General features: G+C 49.2%; 5 protein-coding genes across 6 annotated transcripts; 3 read left to right on the forward strand and 2 right to left on the reverse strand.

Annotated features, from left to right (window-relative positions):
- The first annotated feature begins 88 nt into the window (after nt 1–88).
- On the forward strand, nt 89–7,543 carry LOC131214847 (serine/threonine-protein phosphatase alpha-2 isoform). 2 transcript variants are annotated; one of them, XM_058209185.1, is made up of 8 exons: nt 89–868; nt 1,521–1,652; nt 2,901–3,117; nt 3,190–3,475; nt 3,545–3,692; nt 3,777–3,842; nt 6,151–6,496; nt 7,303–7,543. In XM_058209185.1, exons 1-7 carry the CDS (start codon nt 814–816, stop codon nt 6,186–6,188), a joined length of 942 nt encoding a protein of 313 aa, XP_058065168.1. In that variant the 5' UTR covers nt 89–813; the 3' UTR covers nt 6,189–6,496; nt 7,303–7,543. The 2 variants fall into 2 exon arrangements, with proteins under 2 accessions (XP_058065168.1, XP_058065162.1); XM_058209179.1 differs by lacking the exons at nt 6,151–6,496; nt 7,303–7,543 and having other exon boundaries at nt 3,777–5,749.
- A 1,283-nt stretch (nt 7,544–8,826) lies between these two features.
- On the forward strand, nt 8,827–9,786 carry LOC131216798 (protein takeout-like). Its single transcript, XM_058211381.1, has 4 exons — nt 8,827–8,917; nt 8,980–9,226; nt 9,291–9,578; nt 9,639–9,786. Exons 1-4 carry the CDS (start codon nt 8,827–8,829, stop codon nt 9,784–9,786), a joined length of 774 nt encoding a protein of 257 aa, XP_058067364.1.
- A 111-nt stretch (nt 9,787–9,897) lies between these two features.
- On the reverse strand, nt 9,898–11,388 carry LOC131206360 (uncharacterized). The gene is made up of 4 exons (XM_058198884.1): nt 11,126–11,388; nt 10,871–11,073; nt 10,736–10,808; nt 9,898–10,670 (listed from the first exon to the last, which is right to left on the reverse strand). The coding sequence occupies exons 1-4, from the start codon at nt 11,348–11,350 to the stop codon at nt 10,497–10,499; spliced, it is 675 nt and encodes a 224-aa protein (XP_058054867.1). The 5' UTR covers nt 11,351–11,388; the 3' UTR covers nt 9,898–10,496.
- A 1,119-nt stretch (nt 11,389–12,507) lies between these two features.
- Nucleotides 12,508–16,878, reverse strand: LOC131205217 (transferrin). The gene is made up of 8 exons (XM_058197235.1): nt 16,785–16,878; nt 14,901–15,134; nt 14,689–14,822; nt 14,481–14,625; nt 14,125–14,416; nt 13,547–14,055; nt 13,241–13,486; nt 12,508–13,197 (listed from the first exon to the last, which is right to left on the reverse strand). Exons 1-8 carry the CDS (start codon nt 16,876–16,878, stop codon nt 12,737–12,739), a joined length of 2,115 nt encoding a protein of 704 aa, XP_058053218.1. The 3' UTR covers nt 12,508–12,736.
- A 5,660-nt stretch (nt 16,879–22,538) lies between these two features.
- LOC131205277 (uncharacterized) lies at nt 22,539–24,404 on the forward strand (the record flags this gene model as incomplete). The annotated part of the gene is made up of 3 exons (XM_058197314.1): nt 22,539–22,786; nt 22,933–22,971; nt 23,052–24,404. Coding segments are annotated over exons 1-3 (1,539 nt in total), but the record flags the coding sequence as incomplete, so codon positions are not given.

The raw sequence follows: 24,404 nt of genomic DNA on the forward strand, positions 1-24,404 counted from the left end.
CGGAATTCCGCTGGCTGCACTGCACGCCCCGTACAATACTCGCCCGACACGCACACACCCGTCCACTCCCATTTTCGATCCAAGTGAACGTCGGAGCGTAGTGCGTGCGTTTTTTCGCTGCTAGTCGGAAAAAGGGTTTCCGATTCTTTTTCCGCCACAGTTATTGCCTCTGCGACGCGTAGTGTTCCTGCTCGGCGGCGGTGTGAGGAAGGCACAAATCCATCCGAAAACTGTGCTACGCAAGATTTTTCTCTCCTCAAACACACACTCGTCGACATCGTCACGCGCGGCGGCCATCCCGGGTGTGCGGGAAGAAGACACGGGCGAATCTTGGCAAATAAAAGTCACCATCCGCGGCAACCTTTGCGACGGTGTCGTCAACGGAAGCGAACTAGGCTAGGCAAGGGAACGAGAAGCTAGTTCCGGAAAAGAGCACAAGTTTTCGAAGGAACGCGTGTGTGATACGTATTGCCGTGAACGTGTGCGTGTGTTTGTGTGTGCGTACGTTCGCCTTGTTTTTCTTCGCCCGACATCCAAGTAGCACGGAAACGACGACGACGACGACGAAGAAGAAGACGAAGCAACCGCAGTAGAAATCCGTGCCGCCATAGCATCGGCATTATTACGAGCAGCGAATATCGTGCGCCAAGTGTCCGCTAGAGTCGCAGAGAAGAACGGCAGATCGAAAAGTGACGATACTTTAGTCACTCTTCGCACCGCGCGGAACTGGACCCATCAACATCGTCGTCACCACCTTCCCGGTCTTATCGGTCGCATTGAGAGAATCGCAACGGGGAATCGAATCGATCCAAAATGTCGGACCTAGAGTTATCAAACATAGATCATCTGATCGCGATGCTTTTAGAAGGTAATTGCTGGTCGAAGCAACGGGGTTTGCTCATTAATGTTGTTTATACAGTTTGCGGGGCTTCGTGCCATTAGAACGGCGACGGGTGTAGGGACAGTCGTAGCGGAATATAATCGGTGCATGCAATGTTCGGTCAATGTTCCAGCTTTTGCTATACAGCCAACGCCCCTCTCCCGTACTCCTCTCCTACCTTAGGCCAAGGAACCCGCAAAGATATGTCAAAGTGTGATTCGGTGCGGTCGAAGATTTTCTTCCGAAGTTTTTCACATATCATCTCTGCGCTTCATACGATGAATTTGATCGCAGCAATCCAATAGCCGCTCGGCGCGTTTGCGTGAACGTCCGTGCGTGAACGTCCGTGAGGCTGATATTTTTCGTGCGTGCTTATGACTCAATCTTGGCTGCCGAGCGGTAGGAACCGTTCAAGAGCCAAGCCGACTGTGCGCGAAAAAGAGCCAGAGAGAGCACACTGGGCGCTGGTGCGAGAGCGAAACACGAAAGTTCGCTAATGAGAGCACACAATATGAGATGTACCGAAAAGTTAATGCGTGCTTACACGAAGCCTCGGGTGCGCGCTGGGGCGGCGGGGGGTTTGGTGTCAATTTTTCAGAGTTTTTTTTTCACCCTTTCCTTATACTATCTCTTCCCACAGTTCGCGGTGCGAGACCAGGAAAAAATGTTCAGCTGTCAGAGACGGACATACGGCTGCTATGCCTGAAGTCGAGGGAAATTTTCCTCTCGCAGCCGATACTGCTCGAGCTGGAGGCACCGTTGAAAATTTGCGGTAAGTACATCTTCTTTTGAAGCTTTTGACTTTCTTTCAGCCGGTAACGAGTACCGTAGCAGACGGAGCCACCGGCCACCCAAAAAGAAAGGGCACACGGTGGAAAACGGTTTCACGGTTTTTGTTTTTCTGCCCCCGCCGTCTTCGGCTATTACGCAAACTCGACCATGTTTACGGTACGCAGGAACCCCTCTTTTACAGACTCGATTGCAATTTGTTATTGTTTCTGCTTTTACCGACCGGTTTCGAGAGATCTTCCATACAAACACACACATGCATAGTTCGCCTGTTAGTCACTGTTTCGACGGACATCGCCTGCTCAGTTGCGCACCTTTTTTCTCCAGGATTACTTTGTTGTATATGTGCGCTAATATGGCTGATAATTTTCAACCTCAAATCCGCGCCTCTCCTGCGGGGCACTGAGAACCCCCGGTAAGGGGAACAACGTGAATTTACAAATCCCCCGTGTGCGTAGACACTCCGATTCGAAGGGACGGCCTTTGCGAGCGTTTCTAACTCGAGGACCGACACCAGCCTCTCGATGTTATTGCGAACCGCTGGAGGACCGTTCGGACGTGCACCTGCAATAAATATCGATGCGAACCGATAGTGCAAATGCACTTGGTCGCCACAAGGTTCTAAGATGGTGGACGTGCAACATTTCTGGGGTGTTGTGCTGTTTCCTCAGTTTTTTGTAGTTGTTTTATTTCGTTTTTTGCAGTTGTTCGGTTCACTGAAAACTGTCAACCCTGGGACATTAATAGTCCGAGTTAGCTGTCTGTCGCCGGCTCACCAGCAATCGAACGCATCGTACGAAGGTGTCGAACACGAACACCGCCGCACCGTTGTCATGCCTGCCTACCCAGGGCTTGACCACGGCGCGATTAGTAATTGACGACCACCGCGCACAACACACTTCACATAAATCAATACGTAATCGATAGATTTGGGGTGGGTTGTGGTGCGACCAACGAAATTTGGCTCTAATCCTAGCAAGCGAATGCATCGATTTTTATTGCTGATGTAAGCGTAAATGTCGTCCTATTTCTTGAAATAACTCCCCACAAAAAAAAACGGGGATGATGGGAGGCCAAATTGCCTCCATAATCAATCGATGGTAATACATGGTTTCCGTTTCGCTGCGCACCGTTCATGGTGCCAATGTCACGATATTCCCGGTTGAGGACGAAGTGTGCCTAAAATGCCAGAGAACGAATCGACTAATAGTTAACTTTTTTTGTTGCGTAGGCGATATCCATGGCCAATATTATGACTTGCTACGTTTGTTCGAGTATGGCAGCTTCCCGCCAGAATCGAACTACCTGTTCTTGGGGGACTACGTCGATCGAGGCAAACAGTCCCTGGAGACGATCTGCCTGCTTTTGGCGTACAAGATTAAGTATCCGGAAAACTTTTTCTTGCTTCGCGGGAACCACGAGTGCGCCAGCATCAACAGAATATATGGGTAAGCAAGTTCATTTCCCGATTTTTGAATGGTCCCATCATATTGTGTCCCCGCTTCTAACCCCGGAATCAGCTTCTACGATGAGTGCAAACGGCGTTACAATATCAAGATGTGGAAGACGTTCACCGATTGCTTCAACTGTCTGCCGGTGGCGGCCATCGTGGATGAGAAGATTTTCTGCTGTCACGGCGGGCTGAGCCCCGACTTGCAGTCGATGGAACAGATCCGCCGCATCATGCGGCCGACGGACGTACCGGACCAGGGCCTGCTGTGCGATCTTCTGTGGTCCGACCCGGACAAGGATACAAACGGCTACGGCGAGAACGATCGTGGCGTGAGCTTCACTTTTGGCGTAGATGTGAGTGCACGGCTCTCTTGCTGGCTGCCAGCGTCATCAATAATGTTTGCCCTTCCGTTTGGTCCCCAGATCGTCGGCAAATTTTTAACCAAGCATGACTTTGATCTTATCTGCCGCGCGCATCAGGTGGTCGAAGACGGGTACGAGTTCTTCGCCAAGCGCCAACTGGTAACACTCTTCTCCGCTCCCAACTACTGCGGAGAGTTCGACAATGCCGGTACGTTGCGTCGCTGTGTTATGATGCGTGCCAAAAGCCGCGTTTTCCCCCCATTTGACTGGATCTTTTCAACTTTCGCCGCAGGTGCAATGATGTCCGTCGACGACACGTTGATGTGCTCGTTCCAAATCCTGAAGCCAGCCGATAAACGTAAGTTCCAATACGGTGGCCTCAACTCCGGACGGCCTGTTACACCACCGCGGAGCTATAGTAAAAACAAGAAGAAATAATTTATCAAATAGTTCTACAAGCAAATATTTCACAATACTACAACTATTGCTACTACATTACTTCTATTCACGTACTACCAAATTGTGCGGCATCCATTATCTGTTCCGTTTGAACCTCTCCCTATCCGGGCTCCCTCCGACCCTCCCTTCCGGGGACAACTCCCGGAAACTGTCCAACGCTTCCCAACCGTTCCTACCGTCCCCAGTTTCCCGACCCTTTTAAATCATTCAAAAATTTTATAAGCAAAACTCCGATCGACTGACAGTCCGATATATGTACGGGCGGGCGTGTAAAGAGTCGCGCGATGGATCAAGAGCTAGAAAGAGAGTGAGTCAGGGCTATTGAGTGAGCTGAAGTGTAACAGATAGAGGCCGAATGAAAGCAAATCCCTCCCGGAATCAAATCAATCAATCCACATCTTGAGGATTCTCACGTACTCACGTCGTACCACCACAACATATGGCCGTACCCCCGGGATCGAGGGCTGCAGATAAGACTGCAGGTTACAACACAGACGAAAGAAGCAAGTGCCGTGGCGCGCGCACACGCGCGAGGATCACCGCAAACCGTAATGGGGGCGCCTCGATGTGTCTCTAGGAACGAACAGCATGCCTATGCTAATCGCAGCACGGCGGCGCCAGCATCATCGCGATGCTGAGGCAGCGCAAAGGCGATTCTTGACTGTAGTTTAATTAGAAGAGGACACTACACTACAGCTGCGTGCAGCGTGTGCAGTGAAGCGAGAAAATAAACAAACGACGACGAGTGCACATGCAACGCCAACAACAACAGCACATGATAACAGCAAGCCTCGTGGGAGGTTGGTCGGCTGATAGAAGCGTGTGCGAGATAGAATTGCTGATGATTGCACAGTTACAGTACCCAGGCATAGGCTACATACACTTAATACACCGACATACACCCCATACACTCTCCTTCCCTGACTTGTTGACGTGCATTGGGACACTAAATGAAAGCATAACAATCTTTTTGATTACGATAATTACCGCGAAAGCACCAGTAACGCAGCTGATCAAGCAGAGTGGCGTGCACGAGCCTGCGCCGTTGCTCTCTACTCTGGGTAACGCCAGAGTCCATCTCTGACGATCTGACAGAGTCTGTTTCGGATAGATACACAGTGCAAAACGTGTGAGAGCCGCGCAGCGATCGTCTCCGACCACGGGCAAGGTGGGAAAACCGATATCTCGATCGAGACAGGACTCGGGTAAAGCGAAACAGATACAGTAAACGGAGATGGTCAGGTCGACAGACAGCTGGTTCCAGAGTACCGTAGAACCGTATAGGAGCAATAAGGACGTGGCGCGCGGCGCAAAGACTTCCCGTTTCCCAGCCCAAACGATTCTTGCGTGTCCCTGGCGCTTCATGCCCCAATGGACCGGGGTGGGATTCTCTAAGTTATTTACCGCGGACGGGGTGAACCCCCAGGGGAATGCACACACGGTACGCGGTACACTGAAAGTAAACCGTTAAACCTAGAGAGAAAGAGAAGGGCAGAGAGAAGTCTCTGGTCGGGAGAAGGGAACAGTTGGTTGATTGGTAGTAGTGGTTGGTGGTAGTGGTAGGGACAAGCTGCGCGCCGTAATTGATTTAAAAGCAACCAGAAAGAACAACAACAAAAGCAAAACCACATAAGTAAGAATCAAAATTCAAACAGCATAAATAAAACTTGTATCGATAAAAAACAACAACAACAATAGAGAAAAGCGACCATTTTATCCATATTATTTTGCATTTTTCAATCCGCCCCTCCAAGCATTCACCAGGCCTTCGCCAGGTGGTTGTGTTGTGGATGGGATTTAATAAAGACCTCCCTTTTCTCTAGAAAGCAAACCAGCCACCATCATTTAAGCTCGTATACTGTTATGTTACTGTTTTCAAACATGGTCAAACAATGGTAGCATTTCGTAGTTGAGAATCCTTTGTGCCTCTAGTACACGCCAACGCTGTAAAGAAGTGTTGAGTTTTCCGTTCAAAATCCGTACCGTAGATTACCTGTTGTTCCCTGTTGAGTTGCTCGGTTTTTGGCACCGGTTTTGGAATGCTCCTACACTCCTATTTGCCACTACTCTGATCCCCTTGCCTTACTGTTGTCCCGTTGTCGTCGATATTCGATTGTTCTTCCCAATGTATACCCTTCAGGAAAGTGTCGAACACGCCGTGGCAGTATATTAATCGAATTAAACTTTGTTACCAACCTTACGCACAGGTGGGTTTCAGAAGCTCATCAAAAGCAGCAAGTTTTAAAACGGCTGAGAGTACCAGCAGCTCAACACCGCCTCAAGCCGCCGAACGAGATTTTCACCGATGGCTGAAGGAATGCTGCCGTTGCTGCTGCACGCTGCGATCTTTTCGGAGCGAACACTAGAAACATGGGGCACACTGAAAGAAGCAATCGATCAGATGTCCACCAGCGGCCTCCCAGCACCACCCAAGCCCCATGTTCTTATGTCCTCCTGGCCCACACATATACACACACACACGCATTAGGCCTGGGCCACCTTTCTCTCGGTTTCGGTTGCCGCGATACCGGAGGGAAGTCGAAGATTGGTTTTGTGAGTAGAACTTACCTGTTGGTTTGGCGTGTTCAAGTGCCTCTTTCCTTTCTCGTATTTGACCAGTGTGTTGTTAGTGTTGCAGTAATAATGTCGGTGGTGGTGGTGTTGTACAAGTAAAGGCCGTTACTATTTCCGGTCAGTTTCCGGCAATTGCTTCACGCATTGAAAAAAATTGTCATTTCCATTGCTGCAAACTTTGGAAAGTCCTCGATACGTCCCACCCGTACCAGTGTTGTCCGTCAGTATCCTTGACCGCCGATATTCAATCCCAAATATGAGGCGTCACTTTGTCCATTAGTCTCGTTTGTCCTTTGTTGAATGAAACAGAAAATAATCAAAGTGGCAAACTATATAGAACCGGAAATGTAGGTCCCATGTGGTTATGTCTCACTGCCACTATAAAATGGCAACTTAAGACCCCCAGGTGCCAAGCGTGTATCAACGAACGTAATGATTTTGTTTGGTTGTTATTCATTTTGCCACCAAAAATTATAAAAAAACGGGTGACTGAGAACCTTTGAGCAGCTTGTTTCCCCTTTAACATTAACTGCCTAGCTGTTGCCTATTGTGTTCCATTGGTTTTCCTTTTTGTGCCCAGTAGTGCGTTATTTGTTGTTGTGTTTCGCCTCTGCCGCTTGGCGTGTGACCTCCTGTAATTGTGTTGTGTTTTGTGTCCCCGAGTTCTCTGCGTTGTGTGTCCTGCGTTCGTTGTTGGCGTTGGTTTGGCAGGGTAAAGAGCAGCCGGAACCACGGGGCGGGCCAGTAACCGGTGCGAAAATTCACAATCATTCTATTTCTTACAGCAATAGTCTAAACACCGTTACGCTGGCAGTTGTGGAAACGCTTCCCCGAGAGTTCTTTGAACGACACGTTCCGAGATCCGAAGTGGCAGTGAATGTAATATCGTACAGTTAGTTTCTAGATACATTACGGGCAAACAGCATCTGTATTGTTGGGTGTAGGTTTTCAAATTATTACGTTGCCTTTCGTTTCAATCTTCCTGATGCGAATAACCTCTAGTGATCGACTATAAAGTATTGTTCTAAATAGTGAAGATGGTGTTTTATTAACCTCGTTATTCTACGTTTAAGTGGTTCAATAGTTTCGTTGCAGGAGATGACGAGAATTGCGTAAAATTGTTTCACCGGGAACTGCCAATTGGCGGCTATTGGTGACCTCGATGTCTTAAAAGCACGAAAATAAGACGACACCATACGGCAGTTTTGGACGAGACCGAGGAATGCGAGATTAGATTGTGGTTCTTAAATATTAAACACCGATAGCTGATACGACAAAGAGCAGCAGTAGTAAGGGGTGTGCTACCCAAGAAAGAAATATTGGCGATAGCGTCGTGTCCTACCATATCTAGCCAGCAGGTTGCCGAGCCGGGGTTTTATCTGTACATATTTTATATTCCAACATACTATATTCCAACGCACTATGCTGCGTGACTTACGTCGCGATTGTCATGCAAAAGGCATCGCGAAAAACGATATCAGTTAAAGCGGAACGGCGGTGTTTGTAATCCACGAATGGTGACTAAACCCCCCTAAACAGTCCAAAACTTCTTCGCGCGTCAGGTATGGGCAAGTTCCAAGACGACCAAAGACTTGGTTTCTGGGATTCTAATTTTTGCCCCGCATTGTTTCGTCGAATGGTTTTAGTCAACCTGTCAACTTATTACGGCGTTGTTTCGCTGAATGTTAGTTATTGCAAAGGGAAAGCCAACAACTTCCCTGATTGGCCTAAGATTTTATTCTTAAAATAATCTTATTAGCATCTTAAATTACTACTCTCACCTTCTTTTCACCCTTGCGATAAATGTATTGTACTTTGTACAGTTACGCGCTACACATTGAATACTTTATTCTTACGCACCGTTCTGTGCATCTTGCACATTTGCACTTGAACTGTCTGCGATCGCGAAGACGAGGCCACATGATGCGTATATTCACACCTATTCATCCATCGTTTTCGGTTCCGTCGCTGTCTGATGATCGATGACGTAGAGCTATATGTGTCGATCAGGAGTGGGACGTGATATGCTTGATTAAAATTGCACAGTATTTTCCCTATCCATTGGTACTCTTCGGAGTGACATTCCTGTGTCTGCTTCCGGGTCCCTTCTGGAGCGCGACACAAAGCGGACAATGATCTGTTGTGACGGATCCTATAAAACAGATCTTCGTCCGAAAGATTGTAGCTCAGTTTACCCCGGAGGCCGAACGAGAACACACCCAGTGCAGCGGTGTGCTGCGTTCGGAAGAGATTGGATTTGCACGGATCTGGCGTGTGTGGAAGGTTCCTAAATTGACTATACGAGCAAAATGATGACCGATAGGCGGTGGCGCATTCTACACTACGCGTTGGGCATTTGCTTCCTGACGGTCGGTCCTGCGGTCGAAGGAAAAGATTTGCGTACGTAGCCTAGTGTGTAGTGGTCAGTGGCGAATGCTAATCCAATTGCCATTCCTTTTCAGCTAGCAATTTCGAGAGGTGTCACCGTAGCGATATCCAGTTCGATCGCTGTCTACGAAACGCGGTTAATGGAGCTATCAGGCTGTTGAAGGATGGACTGCCAGAGTTTGGTATCTTACCCTTGGATCCGCTGGCGGTGGACGCACTGTCGTTCGAACAGGGAAACCCTTCGTCCCCGATCACGTTGCGACAACACTTCACCGGAGTTTTGTTGAGCCATCTCACTGATTCGACCATCGTGAAATATAGGTAAGGAACCGTCGCTTTTAAAGGGTTCAGAACCTTGAAAAATAATTTGTCTAATCGCTTCTAGGACCGATTTGAAAAAGCTTATCATCAAGGCGGAAGCAATCACGCCGCGGATACAGTTTGTCGGAAACTATACGATGGATGGGCGGATACTGCTGCTACCCATCACCGGGAAGGGTTTGGCCAACATTACCCTGCACAGGCTGAAAACGTACCACGAGCTAATCGGAGAGCTAGTCGAACGGAACGGCGAACAGTTCATGCACATCCGGAAGTACATTGTGCACTTTGAACCGAAGCTTGTAACGTTTCAGTTCGAGAATCTGTTCAATGGTGATCCAAATTTGGGTAAGTTCTTATCAGTTCCTTTTTTGGTGCCTAACAAAAGTATGTGAATGCCTTTGGTAGGGAGAACGATGAACCAGGTGCTGAACGATAACTGGGAGGTCGTCTTTGGGGAGCTTCGCAGTTCGTACGAGGAAACGTTTGGGTACATTTTCAAGAAGATCTCGAACCAAATCTTTCTGAAGGTACCGATGAATAAAATCTTTCCCGAGTAGTGTCTGCCACGCGGATTTGGAACGACTCTCGGGTTTCGGCTCTTTTTCTCTTGCGCCTTTCGATGACAGAGACACACAGCGAACGTCGGTGTACGAAGCATTTTCTGAGGAGATTAGTTTATTTGCCGTTTCACATAAATGTTGATATCAAAACACATTTCGTAACGGGCCCTCTTTTCGGGGCAGGTAAATTTTAGCAACAACATAAATACAAATGTTCGCAAAGGCTCCCTACACTTATGGCCATTATTGTCACATCACTGTCGTCGTCGTCGTCTGCCAACAACGAGGTGTCGTTTGTAAAGCATTTTAAAAATTCCAAACACCTTCGTAACATAAAAGGGTTTCCATCCCGAGTCTCGCTGAAAGGTGATAAAAAGATGACCATCAACAAGTTGCGGGTTGTACTTCGCCATACTGCTGGGGGGTACTGCTGTTGGTCCTAACGGATGGATCCCTGGTTCACGTCGATGGTCTGAAGTTGAGGTTTTAGCATAAAATGTGCGATGATTCGACTGATAGGACAATGTTTCACGGCCTGGACCGGATTTGTTTTCACGGCACACCGATACTGTAGCACCAATGTCTGGTTCAATAACAACGATGATTGTGGGTTATTTTGATATTTGCACTGTTGCTGGATTTGCGTTGAGCAAGCATTTGATTAATTTCTTCGGTGTTTCCTCTCTCGACGAGTTGGACGCAGACATTTATGCTAGTGTCTTGTACATGATCTTCAAGCGATCGTGAGGCGCTCCCACATGAAACACCGGGCGGCCGTGCTCGTCGAGGTACTCATCGTACTTGACCTCGTGACGGTCAGTGAACCCTAGTGAGCTTGCCACCCGCTGCGAAAACAATCCCGTTGCATCGGTTTTCATCACCTGCGAAAATGGATCCGTTCATTGTCAAACGTCTGTGGACACTCCATTTCCTATCCACCGCTTACCCGAAAGCCATTATTACGAGCAATTTCTTCGCTCTTTCTCATCAACGCTTTGGCCAACCCTTGACCACGGAATCTGAAAGATGTATGAGCAATCGTTCTTACACGCAATCGAGAAGCTTTTCCTACTCCACCTACTTGGAATCTACCGACAGGATACGGATTTCGAATATTTTCTCCACCGAAAATTGCTTAAACAGATCTATCTTAAGGTTTTCCTCGTACAGAAGAGTGAAAATCTTGCGAAACTTGTCGTCGTCCGTTTCTGCAAGCTTTTCTAGGGCACGACCCGTATCCGCGTTTCCATGCAGTATCCCGTTCACGACGACGCCAGCCATCTGCTCGGGGTTGGAATTTAATATCAAAGGAATCATGCTGAAGGGTGGGGATTACCTCGCCGTTGCTTGTGACCGCCATGGCACTTATCCCATCGTGCAAACTCGAGAGGCTGTGCCTCTCCAAAAGCGTGTGCCCGTGGCCGGGGCGACACAGACTGACGGCCTTGTTGAGGGGTTCGTCGGCAAAGAACGTTCGGCGAAGATGTTGAATCACCTCCGGAAACCACTGTTCCGTAATGAGCTCCATCCGCCAATCATTGCCATTCGCCAGCTTCTCCATTTGTAGTGAGCAATACAGTGAATAATTTACGAAAACGTAATTCTTCGCGTGTGCTAAAGAAATATTAATGTAAAACAAAAGCAGCACAGTTAGCACTATGTAATTATTGTTATATTTTAAAAGAGTTCCTTTGAAAGAACAGGTTGTACTAATTATCCACACGTCCTAGAACAGCACTAACACGAGAACAATTTGAAAGGCCTTTACTTACCCCGCGTAACTACGATATCGATCTATCACGAACCGGAAGCTAAGATAATGGTTCTTTAGCCAAGCACAAAAAAGAAACTGCCCTACTGCGAGCCGTGGTCGTTCCTAGAAAGTGGTTGGTTCTGTACTGATAGGTCAAAGTCGAATCAATTTCGTAGGCCCCCCCACACGTAAGGACGAAAACGATTGACAATGCCTGGCCCGCGACCGACCGTGGACCGAGGAGAACCGACAGAGAACAGAGGATTCAAGGGCCAGGTCGGGACGAAAACAATCCCTTTTTACGCACTTTCTACGCATGTCCTGATTCAACGTCGCCGCCATCGTAAGGATGAAGGGCAAGTCCTAATACTACTACACTGAGCGCTGGCGGAAAGGGCACGCGGTTTCGAGGTCGTTGGTAGTTTGCGTTTGTGTCTGTGGGGAAGGTTTTTGATCCTTGGAGTGCAATCGCGCCGTGGAGGCTCGTCCCCGCTGCAACAGGTGGTTGGGTTGGATGGGTGGATGCGGCGACACTGCGCGGTTGAATTGCGTACAACATTGCGTCGCTCTGGTGCTACACTAGCGACACCTGGCGGTCGCTAATGGGACACGTTTAAAAATATCGATTCAAATTTTCGCTACCCAAACATATTTTCGTCAAACACGTGTCACATTGCCGGTTGCTATGGCAACGACTTTCCGTCAACAGAACGGTAAACAACCTAAGCTCAATCAAAGTGCTCACTCTTGTTTGTTTGCGTGTTTTTGAGCAGAGTTTTATTTTCGACATCATTAATTTATCATCATAAATATCGCATACTTCCGGAAGTGCTTCAGTTTCAAGCGGTGGGCCATTTCCGCAAACTACACCAAACAGTGAGTAAGCAATTTCGTGGCTGGCGGGCTGAGGAGCTGTTTCACGTTGACGACTCCCGGGTTCCCGGGTGCCGGTACTGCAGCAGGAACATTATCAAAACTGCGTCAAACTTTTGGTTTGCTTTAGGCTTCAAATCAATTGGCGTATACTACAATTAAACTTACACTAAACGATGCACGGTATCGGTGCCTAATCTCAGTGTCGCCGATAAGAGTATGGTAATCGATGTTGTCTATTCGATGGTATTCACGGATGCATTGATTCTCTGACCAGACTTCGAGGGACTACATCTGGAGATTACAATGGAACGGCCACTTTCATCTTTCCCGCCAAAATTGTGCCAATGCTAAAGTGACCACGATGGTTAGCAATCGGTTGTTGGCTGCGGTCGGGCAGAAAGAGGAGCTGAGTTCCTGCCCGATGTTCGCTGGCTCGAAGAATCCATCACTCTTGTCCCGTGCCATTTCCTGACTACTTCGAAGGCTCTCCGTGCCGTCTTTGAACAGCACATTGTTCCGGCCATCGAAGGGACCGTACAGATTGAACGCTTCCGCTTTGTAGCCGTTCTTGCGACCAAACAGTTTGTCGATGTCCTTGAGGGCGTTGTAAATTTCGCTCTCCCGTCGTGCGACCGTTTCGTTGTTCACCATTATCCTTCCCATTGCCGTCCAGCCAAGGTAGCACAGGGCGTGATGCTTCACCGGCCGATTGAACGGACAAAATATCGTCATATCTTGTGCATTCGATGCGTTGAAACCTACAAGCCAATGATTGGAAACTTTAGAGAACCGGACGTAGCAAGTGGATCAGAGCCCTCGAACCTTTCAATGCCTTGAATGTTTCGTAGTTCACAAATGCCACCTCCCCGACACCTTCCTGCAAACAGCGCATGGCGCCTTCCTCCCCATCGTACCGCAATCCACAGTGGCTGTTACGCTTCCAGTTGCAGGAACTATCGGAGAAGAAGTTTTGCACGTCCCCGATCGAGTGGTTTTGAAGTGACGTCACCACGGCCATATGTGCGGCTCCTTCGTACCGCGGGAAGCATGCTTTACGGTTTCTCAAATCTGAAACCATTGAGCGCGTGTAAGTGTAAGACCCTGAAAGCGAAGGGAACTTGAACTTACCATAACCCGACCTCAATGGGATGCTTCGAGTAACAACGGCAACGATCATGTACTTGTGCAGGGCATTCGATGAGTGTTCGTACAGAATCGGCCGCAGGCCATAGTCCCGGTTGGCACGCATCGCATTGTCCTGATCGACGATCATCGCATCGGCATCCTTGGAGTGTACCTTGGCCATACAGTGGTCCAAACTTTCCGCGCGAATGCACTGCAACCCAGGTTCGACACCGTACACACTGGCCACCTCCTGGAGCCAGGAACACTTCGATAGCTCCAACAGGGACTTCGTGCAGAACACTATCGATCGGCTCGGATTGCAGCCCGGATTGTTGTATGCATTCTGGAACCCGACCGCCTGATCCAGGTAGTCATCCACGGTGATAACACTGTCCAGTGTGGTCACATTGACGTGGTACGTTTCCAGTACCATCAGCAACGCATTCTGCCAACTGTTGACGTCATCGTGCGATAGATTCGCCACCAAGTCTTGTACTTGCATGGCAACTTTGCTGGAAAAAACCAAACCACAAAGAGTCGTCAGTCGCTGAGGATGTCACTACGTTGCTTGCCAGTCTTACGATCGTGCAGCAATTGCTGGCCAGGGTTTCGAAACCCAAACGCACGATTTTCTCGTGTTCAGTGGCTGTAGGTGACCATCGGAACAGAGGAAACTGTACTCGGACGAGTTGGCTTCAGCCGGCAGTCCGCCGAACCCGAAGTGGCTCTGCACATCATCCAGGCGAGCCCAGGCCACTTCGCCGGCACCACTCGTCAGGCAGTAGAGCGGACCTCGGCGCCCCCAGTGTTTGTCTCCGATACCGCACTGGTAAGAATTGTAGCACAACTGGCACAGGGATGGATATTTTATTTCTGAAAGCGTGTGATTAATATTAGAAGGGACCGGAAGTGTGGCCCAAACGTAGTACACTCATACTTAATTGGCGGTCTTCTTCCGGATCCGGCACCCAAGGGCCGGCCCGACACGAGGGCCCGAAGAAGGATGAAACGGACTTGAGTCTCGATTCGACCGGCGACAGATCGGCCTCACATTCGCGTGGTGTAAGTCGCTTCTCGAAGTACTGAAAGCAAACGGAACTGTTTATCTCCCTTACTCTCTTTTACTGTTGCATAGTCACACTTACATCGGCCAGCACTTCCGTCCAGTGGTTCTTGAGGCCGTGCCCGGGGTGACAGAACTTGCTACCGCGCAACTCCCGGGCGGTATTAATTTCGGCCTCATTGTCCACGACCACCACAATTTGGTACTCGAAGTGTTCTGTGGCGTGCAGAACCAGAAGTAGATAAGGTTTAAGTTCGAACGTCCAAGTCAAGGCTATGGTCGGCCAGTACGCACCTTTATGGAAGCGAAGCTCGCTCGTTACGAGAATGTCGACACCGGACCAGCGGGCCGCGAGCAAGTCTTCCGGATAGAAGGCGGCAAAATCTGCGTTGCCCTTATGCACCTTCCGCAGGCAGTCTAACCGGTCCAGTCCGTACACGCACCGCAGGTTCGATTTTCGCTCCAATGTCGGACAGTTTTGGGCACCCTTCTTGTAGTTGCCGCTGCCCTCCACAACGCAAACGCGCACTACCGACGGGATACATGTTGAGAGACAAAGAGAACCGTGTGTGGAAGTGTTATTAAGGTGTTAAAAATACATGTTTTTTTTGGGAGTGTCAGGGATTCGGCACTAATTAACACGTCTACTCTATCGAGGGGTCGCGTTCCTGAGAAGCATTTGCTGTGAGTGATGCCAACAACAATGTTTACTGTTGATAATCACATTTTGCGTCACCTTTTTCATTTCAGATCACCAGTCCTTGAAGATACATTGAAAATTACTCATTTCTTATCACGTCTTTCTGTAAGAACGATGCACTGGTGCATATTCTGACTTCCTGTTTCGCTTGCGATCAGTTTCCTTCTGAATGACACCTTGTTCAAGATCATCTTCTTAAATTATGCAAATAGGACATCCCGCAAGCTGACAGATTGTCAACGCGTGGGTCAGGTTTTCCCCAACAAACGTGCCCCCGCGAGTGTCGATCATGCAAACCGATAAACCGGCTATCGACGACGATGACGGCGTATTAACCACACGCTTGCATTGGTGAGGCGGCGGCAAATTTCAGGTTTTTGACCGACATATTGCGACCTTCGTCGATCGTAGACGATCGCGAGCCGAGCGCCGGAGAGTGGCCGATGTCTCCACTTTTGTTTTACGCATTTCAACGCTGTCACGCCGGTATGGTGCCAATTGAATCGTAATGAATTTGCCGCGAATTATAATTCTTGGTCGGCAACGCGTACGGGCAAAAAACCCGCTTCCAAACTGCATCCGCCGAACTGTGACCATTAATTCTTCATCCACCAATGACGCTGCTCGGTCGGGCAACACAAACACGTTTCCGGAAAGATTTCATTTTTGTATCCTCCAAATTATTGGTGCTACTCGAAGATCGCGCTACATGAATTATTCTACCTACGGAGGTGGACGGAACGCAGTGCGGTCAATCTAACTTTCTGCGTGCCATGATGAAAGGAAATGATGTAATCCATTCGTCAAATACAGCAAAAAGGGGGCAAATGAATCGCAACCCCGTCAGAGAAGCGTAGGTCCAGCATAAAATGGAGCAAAAATTCGTAAAAAGTGAAAGGATTAATTTGGCGACGACCGATCGTCGGGGCGGGCGAGAGAGATAAGAAAATGGTAACACGACGACGGGCCCCTCGCTTCGGAGCATAGCAACATTGGCCTCGATCGAGAGTTGTGGGCTGGACACCCGTCCGGTGTCCTTGAACCAGCCGCTACTGTCCCGAATTAAGCGCCCACCGTGAATGACCGAATTCACTTTCGAAAGTGAGAGTTTTGCCAGAGAGAAAGATAGAGAGAGGGAGAAAGGGAACCACTTGATGCGACTTGATGTGGCCAAACCGCGACCACGATGGGAAAGTGTTTTCGTCCTTTAACGCGCACGCACTTTTACTTTTCTAGACTGCTGATCGTAGTTTTATCAGATTATGTAACACGTATGGAATCGGCACACATTTGGCCCATTGGTAATACGAGACAGCGTCGTGCACGGTGATGCACCTTCGAGGCCGAAAAACGGGTTTGTCGCTTGCGTTGGCATTCAAATCACTTGTTCTAAACACGCGTGCTGGAAGACGCCACTGGGTTGGAACTGCCCGTGGTGTACTGTTACACGCGGTGGGGGCCCGAAAGCTTCAACTTACACTGTTTGGAGGCCTGCGATCGGACACCGATCGCAAGCGCTTGCACCAAAATCACATAAATTATCAGCCGTTGAACGAACCCCGCCGGTGACATTGAAAACCGCATTTTTGTGTGTCACAATAGACCGGAAGAATCAAGACGCGGACGTTTCGTATTGAATACACTATTTACGCAAGACTCAGACGAAAGGGCTGCGTAGTCCACAAAGCCCGAAACACTTACGGCGACGGGAGGGGTGGATCGATTTGAACGGACCGCACTGTTTCGTAATTCGGAATTTGGTACCAACCAGCGCGCGCTAAACCCAATTCGAAGTTCCCGACGGCGCGCGATCCACACGGTTCTGACGATCCGCACGTCCAGCCTATTAGCAGCGATCTGACTGGTCGGCAGGCCGAAGCGAACGCGCTTCAACCGAGCTCCGCATTACCTCACTCGCGAGCGGTCCAACGGCGGTGACGGTCTGAGCTGGTGTCCAACGCACAAGCGTGTCTGGGCCTTCCCCGGGTCGGGCCGAAAAGTGGCGCGGAACACACAAACACCGACACCCGACGGACGCGTAAAATGGAACCCAAAAATAAACAACTAAACGATCGGGATGCGCTTTTGGTTTTTACGACGATCGATACCAGTTTACCATCCCGTCCGAATCGTCCCGAAAGTTCGCGTCGTCCTGCGCTTAGTCCGTTTGCAATTGCAATACAAACATTGTGCCAATGCGCCACGACCACCACCAACCGAGACGGCACGGGCCGATGATGAAACCGAAACCACAAAACCACCGAAAACAGAAAACAAATCGTATAAAATCGACCGACACAGCAATCGGTTCCATTCGTGGTGGCCAACGGTGGCCACGGTCTAGTGCGCAACGAACCGCTGTGACGTGCGCCGTCTGGAACCGCGCTACGATGGAGTTTTGGGTTTCGGGGGGATTTCGGATGCCTCCCAGCGATGGCCGCCTGGTTTTCGTTTGTTTGCCAACCACACACTTACACCCGTTCGGGCACGCAACACGTGTTTACTTATCGGCCAGGTCTTCGGCGCGCACATGGTCTTCGATGCTGTTTGGCGCATTTTTAAATTTTGCCCACGGTGACGGCGCACGAGAGTGAGACAGCGAGCTGCACCCGCGAGTGGGATGGCCAGCGAGCCATCCCACTTGTCGCGCAGGTTTTTCACGTACACGGGGAAGCCACACTGCGTGGTGGGTGCCGTGCTAAGGTTGTGTGCTGAGTCACTGGGGTTACTTGGCTGCTGATTGACCATGAAAATACCGGTTCTCACGCCGTAGGTTGCAGCGCGCCCTTTTCCCCATCAGGCGCAATGCCCGGACGATCCAGCTGAGCGGATTTTCGGCAGAGATGATCGGACGCTACAGTCGGTGTCAGATTTTGGCTACCACTTCGTTTGGTTTCTATTCACGATCACTAATAATATTTGTCCAATTCCGCTAGTTTACACTGCATTTCGAATCGTGTTGTTGCGCAGCGATTCTATGACTTTATTGCCGACCGGGGAAATGGCACTTTCTGGACGAAGGAAACCGAGTGAATGATTGTGTTTGTTGGGAAATTGGCGCAACAATTCGCACCACATTTCGTAACATCGATGCGGGCCACTAGCTTTGTGGTCGATACTTCTTTTCTTCCTATTTTAATGGTGTTCAGTAGGAAATAGACCATATCGGCGACTCAGAGACTTATAGAGCTTTCATTTTTTTGCAATCTATCCGTAAACTTTCCTATAGATGTCGTTTGGGCCACGAAAACCCCTCGGACCAGCACGCCCAATCCGGCCAGCCGTGGTAAAAAAGTCAATCGTTCGACCAGCCGTTCGTAGTGATCAACCGAAAGCCCAGACTAGTGTGAAAGCCAAAGCACCGCCAGTGACTGCGCCGAAGAAGGCAACCTCTATCGCAGCACCGCCGAAGCCGGTGGCTCCAAAACCGCCACCAACACCCGAACCGCCAGCCGCTGATTACGAGTCGGACTTTGAGTCGGACGAAAGTGTTCCCGAGGGCATCGGTAGTTCTAGTTCCGGTGCAAGTGAAGGGGGGGGCACCGAGTCAGATAGCTCCTCATCGGAAGCTAGTGATGAAGATGGGGAACACAGTGGGCAAGAGGCCGATAAGCGACCAGTTGTTCCGGTAGAGAGTACCCCGCCAGAAGTTCGTAAGATCGATAGCGTGCAGAGAGTGATCGCGAAACAGGTCAACCCTCGTACCGCCCGAAGTGTGGATATTTTAAGCAAAATATCGTTCAACGAGGTGATGATCGATCTGTACCAGTTCGACCCGGAAGAGTATTTTGAGCTGCGAACACGCTTCGGCATCACCACGTCAATCGCCCATGGAAAGCATACGCAAACAGACACCGGGACAACGTCGACCGCTCAGCAAACGTCCCGTGTGCCAATGCGCAACCGTTCGACATGCATGCAGGAAAAACGGCAAGCCGGTGATGAGGAGAACACCTGGGACGATGGGGAAGAGGGGGACGAAGATGGTGTCCAGAACTACAGCAGCCTGCAGAGTATCGAACGAATGTTTTCCACACTTAGCGGCGCTTTGGAGCGCCCATTCTCTAGTACAGCATCGATGAGAAATCGTGGGGCAGAGCGACACCCAACTCAACAACTAGGAATCCTGCAGCTTGTGCGACGCGCAGCTCCCATTTTCGAGGCACTGCTAGAGCGAACCCAACGCCGCCGAAGCAACCCGGACGAAACCGCCAACGATGATAGTCTTTCTTTTATATCCGCAAACTTCGATAATAGACCCACGGGGGCGAAGAAAGTTGTGCGTACCTTCGATACTGGCAAGTCGTTTCAGGTACGCTTGTTGCAGAATGCGGATTCCGCTAATGGAGAAAAATCGGAAAATCAGTTGGAGGATTTTGTAATTGAATGCTGGGCCAGTGGCACCTACACGAGACCTACGTACAGGTTCAGCTCGTGGTCTTCCATCGTTTGTTTGGACTACGACTGTCGAAGAGGCATGATGGTATTCGGGGGAACAGTCGATGGGTAACGGCAGGTAACGATTCTATAGTAGTTGCGTAGTTGACCACGTCCCGTTTGCTTCCAGAACGCTTCAAATGTGGCTAGGAGATGCTGGCCGCTGCTACAACAAAATCCTACCGCCACACCAGATTGTGGCCCCTGATGTCGATGCCAAGCACAAGTTGGGTTGTTGGGAAATGGTCTCTGTGAAGGTCTTACCAGTGCCGGTAATCAGGGACAGTTTGCTAGAGACCGGAAACGACTGCATGCTCGAACAGGTACGGAAGTCATTGTTTCGGAAAAAAGAAATTGGCATTAACATAATTCCGTTTCACACTCAAGGTGTTTGCGCTATACTCTACCGGTACAGTTGTAGTGTGGCACATTCAGAACCTATATAGGGGCGTAACTGCCGTTACGAATGGGTTAAACGCGATCCTTGGCTTCAAAGAAGTATCCCTCGTACAGTCCAAGGTTATCGACATAAACACGCGACTCGGAAGACGTGTGCTGGACGATCCGCTTCGATTCTTCCGAAATCTAATACTGCACGATCACTACCAGATGGTGGTATCTAGCGATCATACAGTGATAAGATTGAGCCACTTTGTGGACTCAGACCACGATCCTGCTATTTTGCTTCAACCGGACCCTGGTAAGAGATCGTTAGGTACTCGCCTCTTAGCTTTATTTAATTATCGCTTCTTTTAGCTCATTCCATCGTAACGCTGAAGAAAATGGCACAATCCAGCGACACCTTGTTTGCACTGTATTCGAACAAAACGGTACACGTGCTGAAGCTGTGCACCGATCCAAGTGGCAACGTGTATGACCGTAGCCACGATCGTAAGCAAGAGACTCATCCAAATCTGGCGTTCAGTATGGGCACGAATAAATCGTGCACAATTCAGAGCATCGTGCACGACGAAGCCAAACGGTACGGTAATACCAACAGCACCACTGAAGGGCGCGCCGATGGTGGAACTATTGTGCGGGTTCGCCCCGAACCAGAAGACGACGGCACTGTGGCGCCGATTCCGAGGCCACGCTTTCACCACGGGCAACAGATACTGTTCTTTTGCTCGCAGCATCCGGAACAGTTGCTGAATGACGAAACGTTCAAAGAAACGACGTTAATGCTGCAGCGTTTAAAGTAAACGGTACGACGGCTACTGAACATTGCATAGTGAGTATTTAAATAGTTAATTTTACCGTAATACTCTCCATTTGACGTCTGATCAAGTCTGATTTATCAATCAACACAGATTTATGTTTTGCAAACATTTTTTTCTCGTTAGAAGTTGGAACGAAAAATAAAAATTTGAATACAAACATTTCGCGTATTTGCATGCCTGTGTTCAGTTTATGTTTAGGTAAATAATGTATTAAAACGTAGATTCTCTGCTCGCTCGCCGGTTTGGAAAAGTAGTAGCAAAACACTTCCGTAACCAAAAAGAAATACGCCGGGCAAAACCACCGCTTGATGGAAAACGAGTGCTGAAAATAGTATTGAATAAGTTCTTTTAACAAAAAAACTAATAGCAAGTTGCACCTGGGAGAATTGTTCTCAAACAAAAAAGATTACGTTAAACACATATGAGCATGCGTTAAAAGTTCTTGATGAAGGCATCCAACATTTTGATGCCAAGTACGAGTACAGGGATTTTACAAATGATTTTCATCCCACGTGTTTTTGGATCCGCGTGGAAGAGAGTCGGTGGAAAAAGAAAATAAAATTTAACTAACCGAACCTCAAACTTCTAACTACTCATAGGATTCTGGCAAAGCCATGAAGCATGTGTAGTCGGGCATCCATACAACACATAGCTTACTAATAATTTCAGAGTCAGAGAATAAATAGTCAGAGTCGTAGGCTTCGGCTTCCGGTCGCCGCTGCTTCTCCTCGATCGCTTCTCGCGGCTCCCCGCTCGATAGTCGCTTGGAAGACATTCTGCAACAATAAGAAAAAAACATTACTTGGCATAATTTCCCAATGGCCTGACCTAATTTCCTAACTAACTAACCTAAAACGATTGCAACGATAACGATTGAAAAAGGATAACGATTGCCATACGCTATTATAAAACGATTTGAAGCAAATAATTGGCTGAGAATGACGACGACGAATATGTATTTCACGTTTTCAAACGTTCAATCAAACGTTTTCTGCGAAGAAAAACAAAACAAGCTTTTCGCGGTTTTTGTTCACGTTTCCGAAACTTCTCAATAAACTGCAGAATCCCCAAACATTCAACAATGATCGACTGAGCGAAAATGAAATGCGTACGAAAGTTTCGCCCGTAATTCGCCCGCTCGATGGCAGCTGGCACTTCGGTGTTATGTATGGCTCTATCTGGGAGGCCACACGAAGCGTAAAAACTAGCGTTGAATTAATTTGTAATGCCAAACCGTTTACGCTTCGTGTGGCAGCAAAAATATAACGTGTTTACATTCGTGTTTTTGGTCTGAGAAAATAGAAATAGAAGAGAAATAAATTGATTTATGAATATTTTTCCGTTCTTTCGATTTTGTTGCTATACCAGCAAATAAGAACTTATATTATCCTCTGTTTGTAAGCAAAGCGTTTGCTAACAGTGTTTACGGTCGGATTCGCGGTCGGCGCGGACCCTTAAACGTTTTGGAGGAGGCGTAAACAGTTGGCATTACAAATTAATTTTACGCTCGTTTTTATGCTCCGTGTGGCCCCCAGTATGGATTGTCATTGCTCGCGGTTGAGAATCACTATTGATAACCGCGGCAGCAGCTAGTGAAACGAAACGGGGTTTTTGGATGAGGAAGGGTAAGTGCGTCGAACACCTTTTGCACGCGGAAGGAGTGCCCCCAAGTGCAGATGTTGGCACCGTCGCCCGCCAACAGAACGATGGTTAACGAGGGGCAGAAGCACAAAATCATCCAGGAGTTCCTCATTCCCGACGAGCTCAAGGACGACATCGCGTATTGCCAACGCTCGTTACGGGATTGCGTGAAAGTGCATCAGGTGGGTTGTCGTGTATGTGTTTGCGTATGTGCGTGCATGTGGGTAGGTTCTTCGGGAATGCACAAACAGACGACGGGAACATGTGCATCGTTCACAGCGTTGCGTGTTATTCTTGATTAACCATTTCTCACCTCGTCCGCCTCCAGGACTATGCCGAGCGGTGCAAAAGCTTAGCTACAAATCAGGTAAAGCACCAAAAGACGGCACACTTTCTGATCCGTCGGCGCTGTACCCTTTTCTAACGCCTGCTGTGATCGTTTTCTAGCAAACTCAGGTAAAGCAATACCTCTTGGAGCTCGAAGCCGAAATGTTGGCTATCGGCAGGGAACAGAGTGGCCTGGTGCAGGATCTTACGCGGCGCTTAAAGCTCTTCCAGCAACGCACCGCGAACGAGCGGCGTGTCGAGCTTGGCGATGACCTTGCCAATGGTTACGTCGCGTGGCTGCTGTCCAACCATTGCGAAATTCAGTGCAACTTCTCCTCCACGCCACACAAGGTAACGGAGCGTTTGAGCGAATCGCAGTTGTATCAAAAATATCGGCTGGATCCGATCATAAAACAGGAGCCCGGAGAGGATCCCGCACCGCACCCGTCCGAAGCGGCCAAACCATCGGAGAAAAAGCTCCGCAAGAGACCAGTATTGCAGACCTCGTTGCTGAAACCGCAGCCCGAGTGTCCCGTGGTGGTCGATGGCGAGGAACTCAAACACTCCCTGTCGCCGCCGGTCACACCTCCGACGCCACCACCACTGCCACCTCCGCTAGGAGTAACAAAAGCTACCGTGGCTCCCGGAACACCGGTTGGAAGCAGTAAACGTAAAACGATCGAAGCACCCGTTGAGCTCAAAAACCTACGATCCCGGTCAGTCAATGGAGGCGTAGCACCGAAGGCGAAGCCGATGCTACAACCTGCTGAAACTGTCGAGCGTGCGAGTTCCGAGGAACAGATACCACCGACGGACACTGTGCTCGTTACGGCTGCCATGAAGCGTAGCCGCAATATTCTGCATCAGGCACTGAACAAAGCCAAAATTACTCAGAAAGTAAGTCCACCCAGTTCGGCCACAAAAAGTAATCGTGGCTCCCGTGGTGGTACGGCAGCGATCGAACAGAATCAGCAGCGGGGAGTGTCCGTGTCTTCCGATTCATCCAATTCGCGATCCTCAACGCCAGGATCGTCTCAGTCTCTCAATGGAAGCAAAAGTATCCGACCTGTGGAACTGGCTACCGTAAGCTCGGATGACTCGTCGAACGAACGGTTCCTACCACTGGAAGAGTGTTGTCCACCGCCTCCCGAAAACATCCACGAGTGGGATCAGTACACGTTTCTGAAGCTCTACGGTCTGTACACGCTCGAGGACAGTAAGTTGTTGAAGGAACGCAAAAATGAACGAAAACGGCGCAGCTGCTGCAGCACGGAGCGAAAAGAATTCCATTACGGCCGGTACGATCATTTCGAGCAACAGTACTACGTACTGCAAAGCAAGCGGCGTCCCAATGGCAACAAGCGGCCTGCTCTATTGTATACCTCTACGTCGGCGGAAAAGTGCGGAAAGAAGCGCAGCGGTAGTTCCTGGCCGGCCGTGCCTTCAACGACTGCCTCACCACCTCCACCACCA

This window comes from Anopheles bellator, chromosome 1 (genome assembly GCF_943735745.2).
Source record: "Anopheles bellator chromosome 1, idAnoBellAS_SP24_06.2, whole genome shotgun sequence".
NCBI classification, from domain to species: Eukaryota; Metazoa; Arthropoda; class Insecta; order Diptera; family Culicidae; genus Anopheles; species Anopheles bellator.

Coding starts and splice junctions, on each gene's coding strand:
- LOC131205217 (XM_058197235.1), bottom strand. CDS start 16,878: ATGTCACCGGCGGGGTTCGTTCAACGGCTGATAATTTATGTGATTTTG. Junction 15,135..16,784: donor ATCGCAGGCCTCCAAACAGT/GTAAGTTGAAGC, acceptor TCCCGTCGGTAG/TGCGCGTTTGCGTTGTGGAG. Junction 14,056..14,124: donor CCAGCAATTGCTGCACGATC/GTAAGACTGGCA, acceptor GGTTTTTTCCAG/CAAAGTTGCCATGCAAGTAC.
- LOC131214847 (XM_058209179.1), top strand. CDS start 814: ATGTCGGACCTAGAGTTATCAAACATAGATCATCTGATCGCGATGCTT. Junction 1,653..2,900: donor GGCACCGTTGAAAATTTGCG/GTAAGTACATCT, acceptor TTTGTTGCGTAG/GCGATATCCATGGCCAATAT. Junction 3,693..3,776: donor CGGAGAGTTCGACAATGCCG/GTACGTTGCGTC, acceptor CTTTCGCCGCAG/GTGCAATGATGTCCGTCGAC.
- LOC131206360 (XM_058198884.1), bottom strand. CDS start 11,350: ATGGAGAAGCTGGCGAATGGCAATGATTGGCGGATGGAGCTCATTACG. Junction 11,074..11,125: donor CGGTCACAAGCAACGGCGAG/GTAATCCCCACC, acceptor TCCAACCCCGAG/CAGATGGCTGGCGTCGTCGT. Junction 10,809..10,870: donor ATCCTGTCGGTAGATTCCAA/GTAGGTGGAGTA, acceptor TACATCTTTCAG/ATTCCGTGGTCAAGGGTTGG.
- LOC131216798 (XM_058211381.1), top strand. CDS start 8,827: ATGATGACCGATAGGCGGTGGCGCATTCTACACTACGCGTTGGGCATT. Junction 9,227..9,290: donor TCGACCATCGTGAAATATAG/GTAAGGAACCGT, acceptor AATCGCTTCTAG/GACCGATTTGAAAAAGCTTA. Junction 9,579..9,638: donor GGTGATCCAAATTTGGGTAA/GTTCTTATCAGT, acceptor TTTGGTAGGGAG/AACGATGAACCAGGTGCTGA.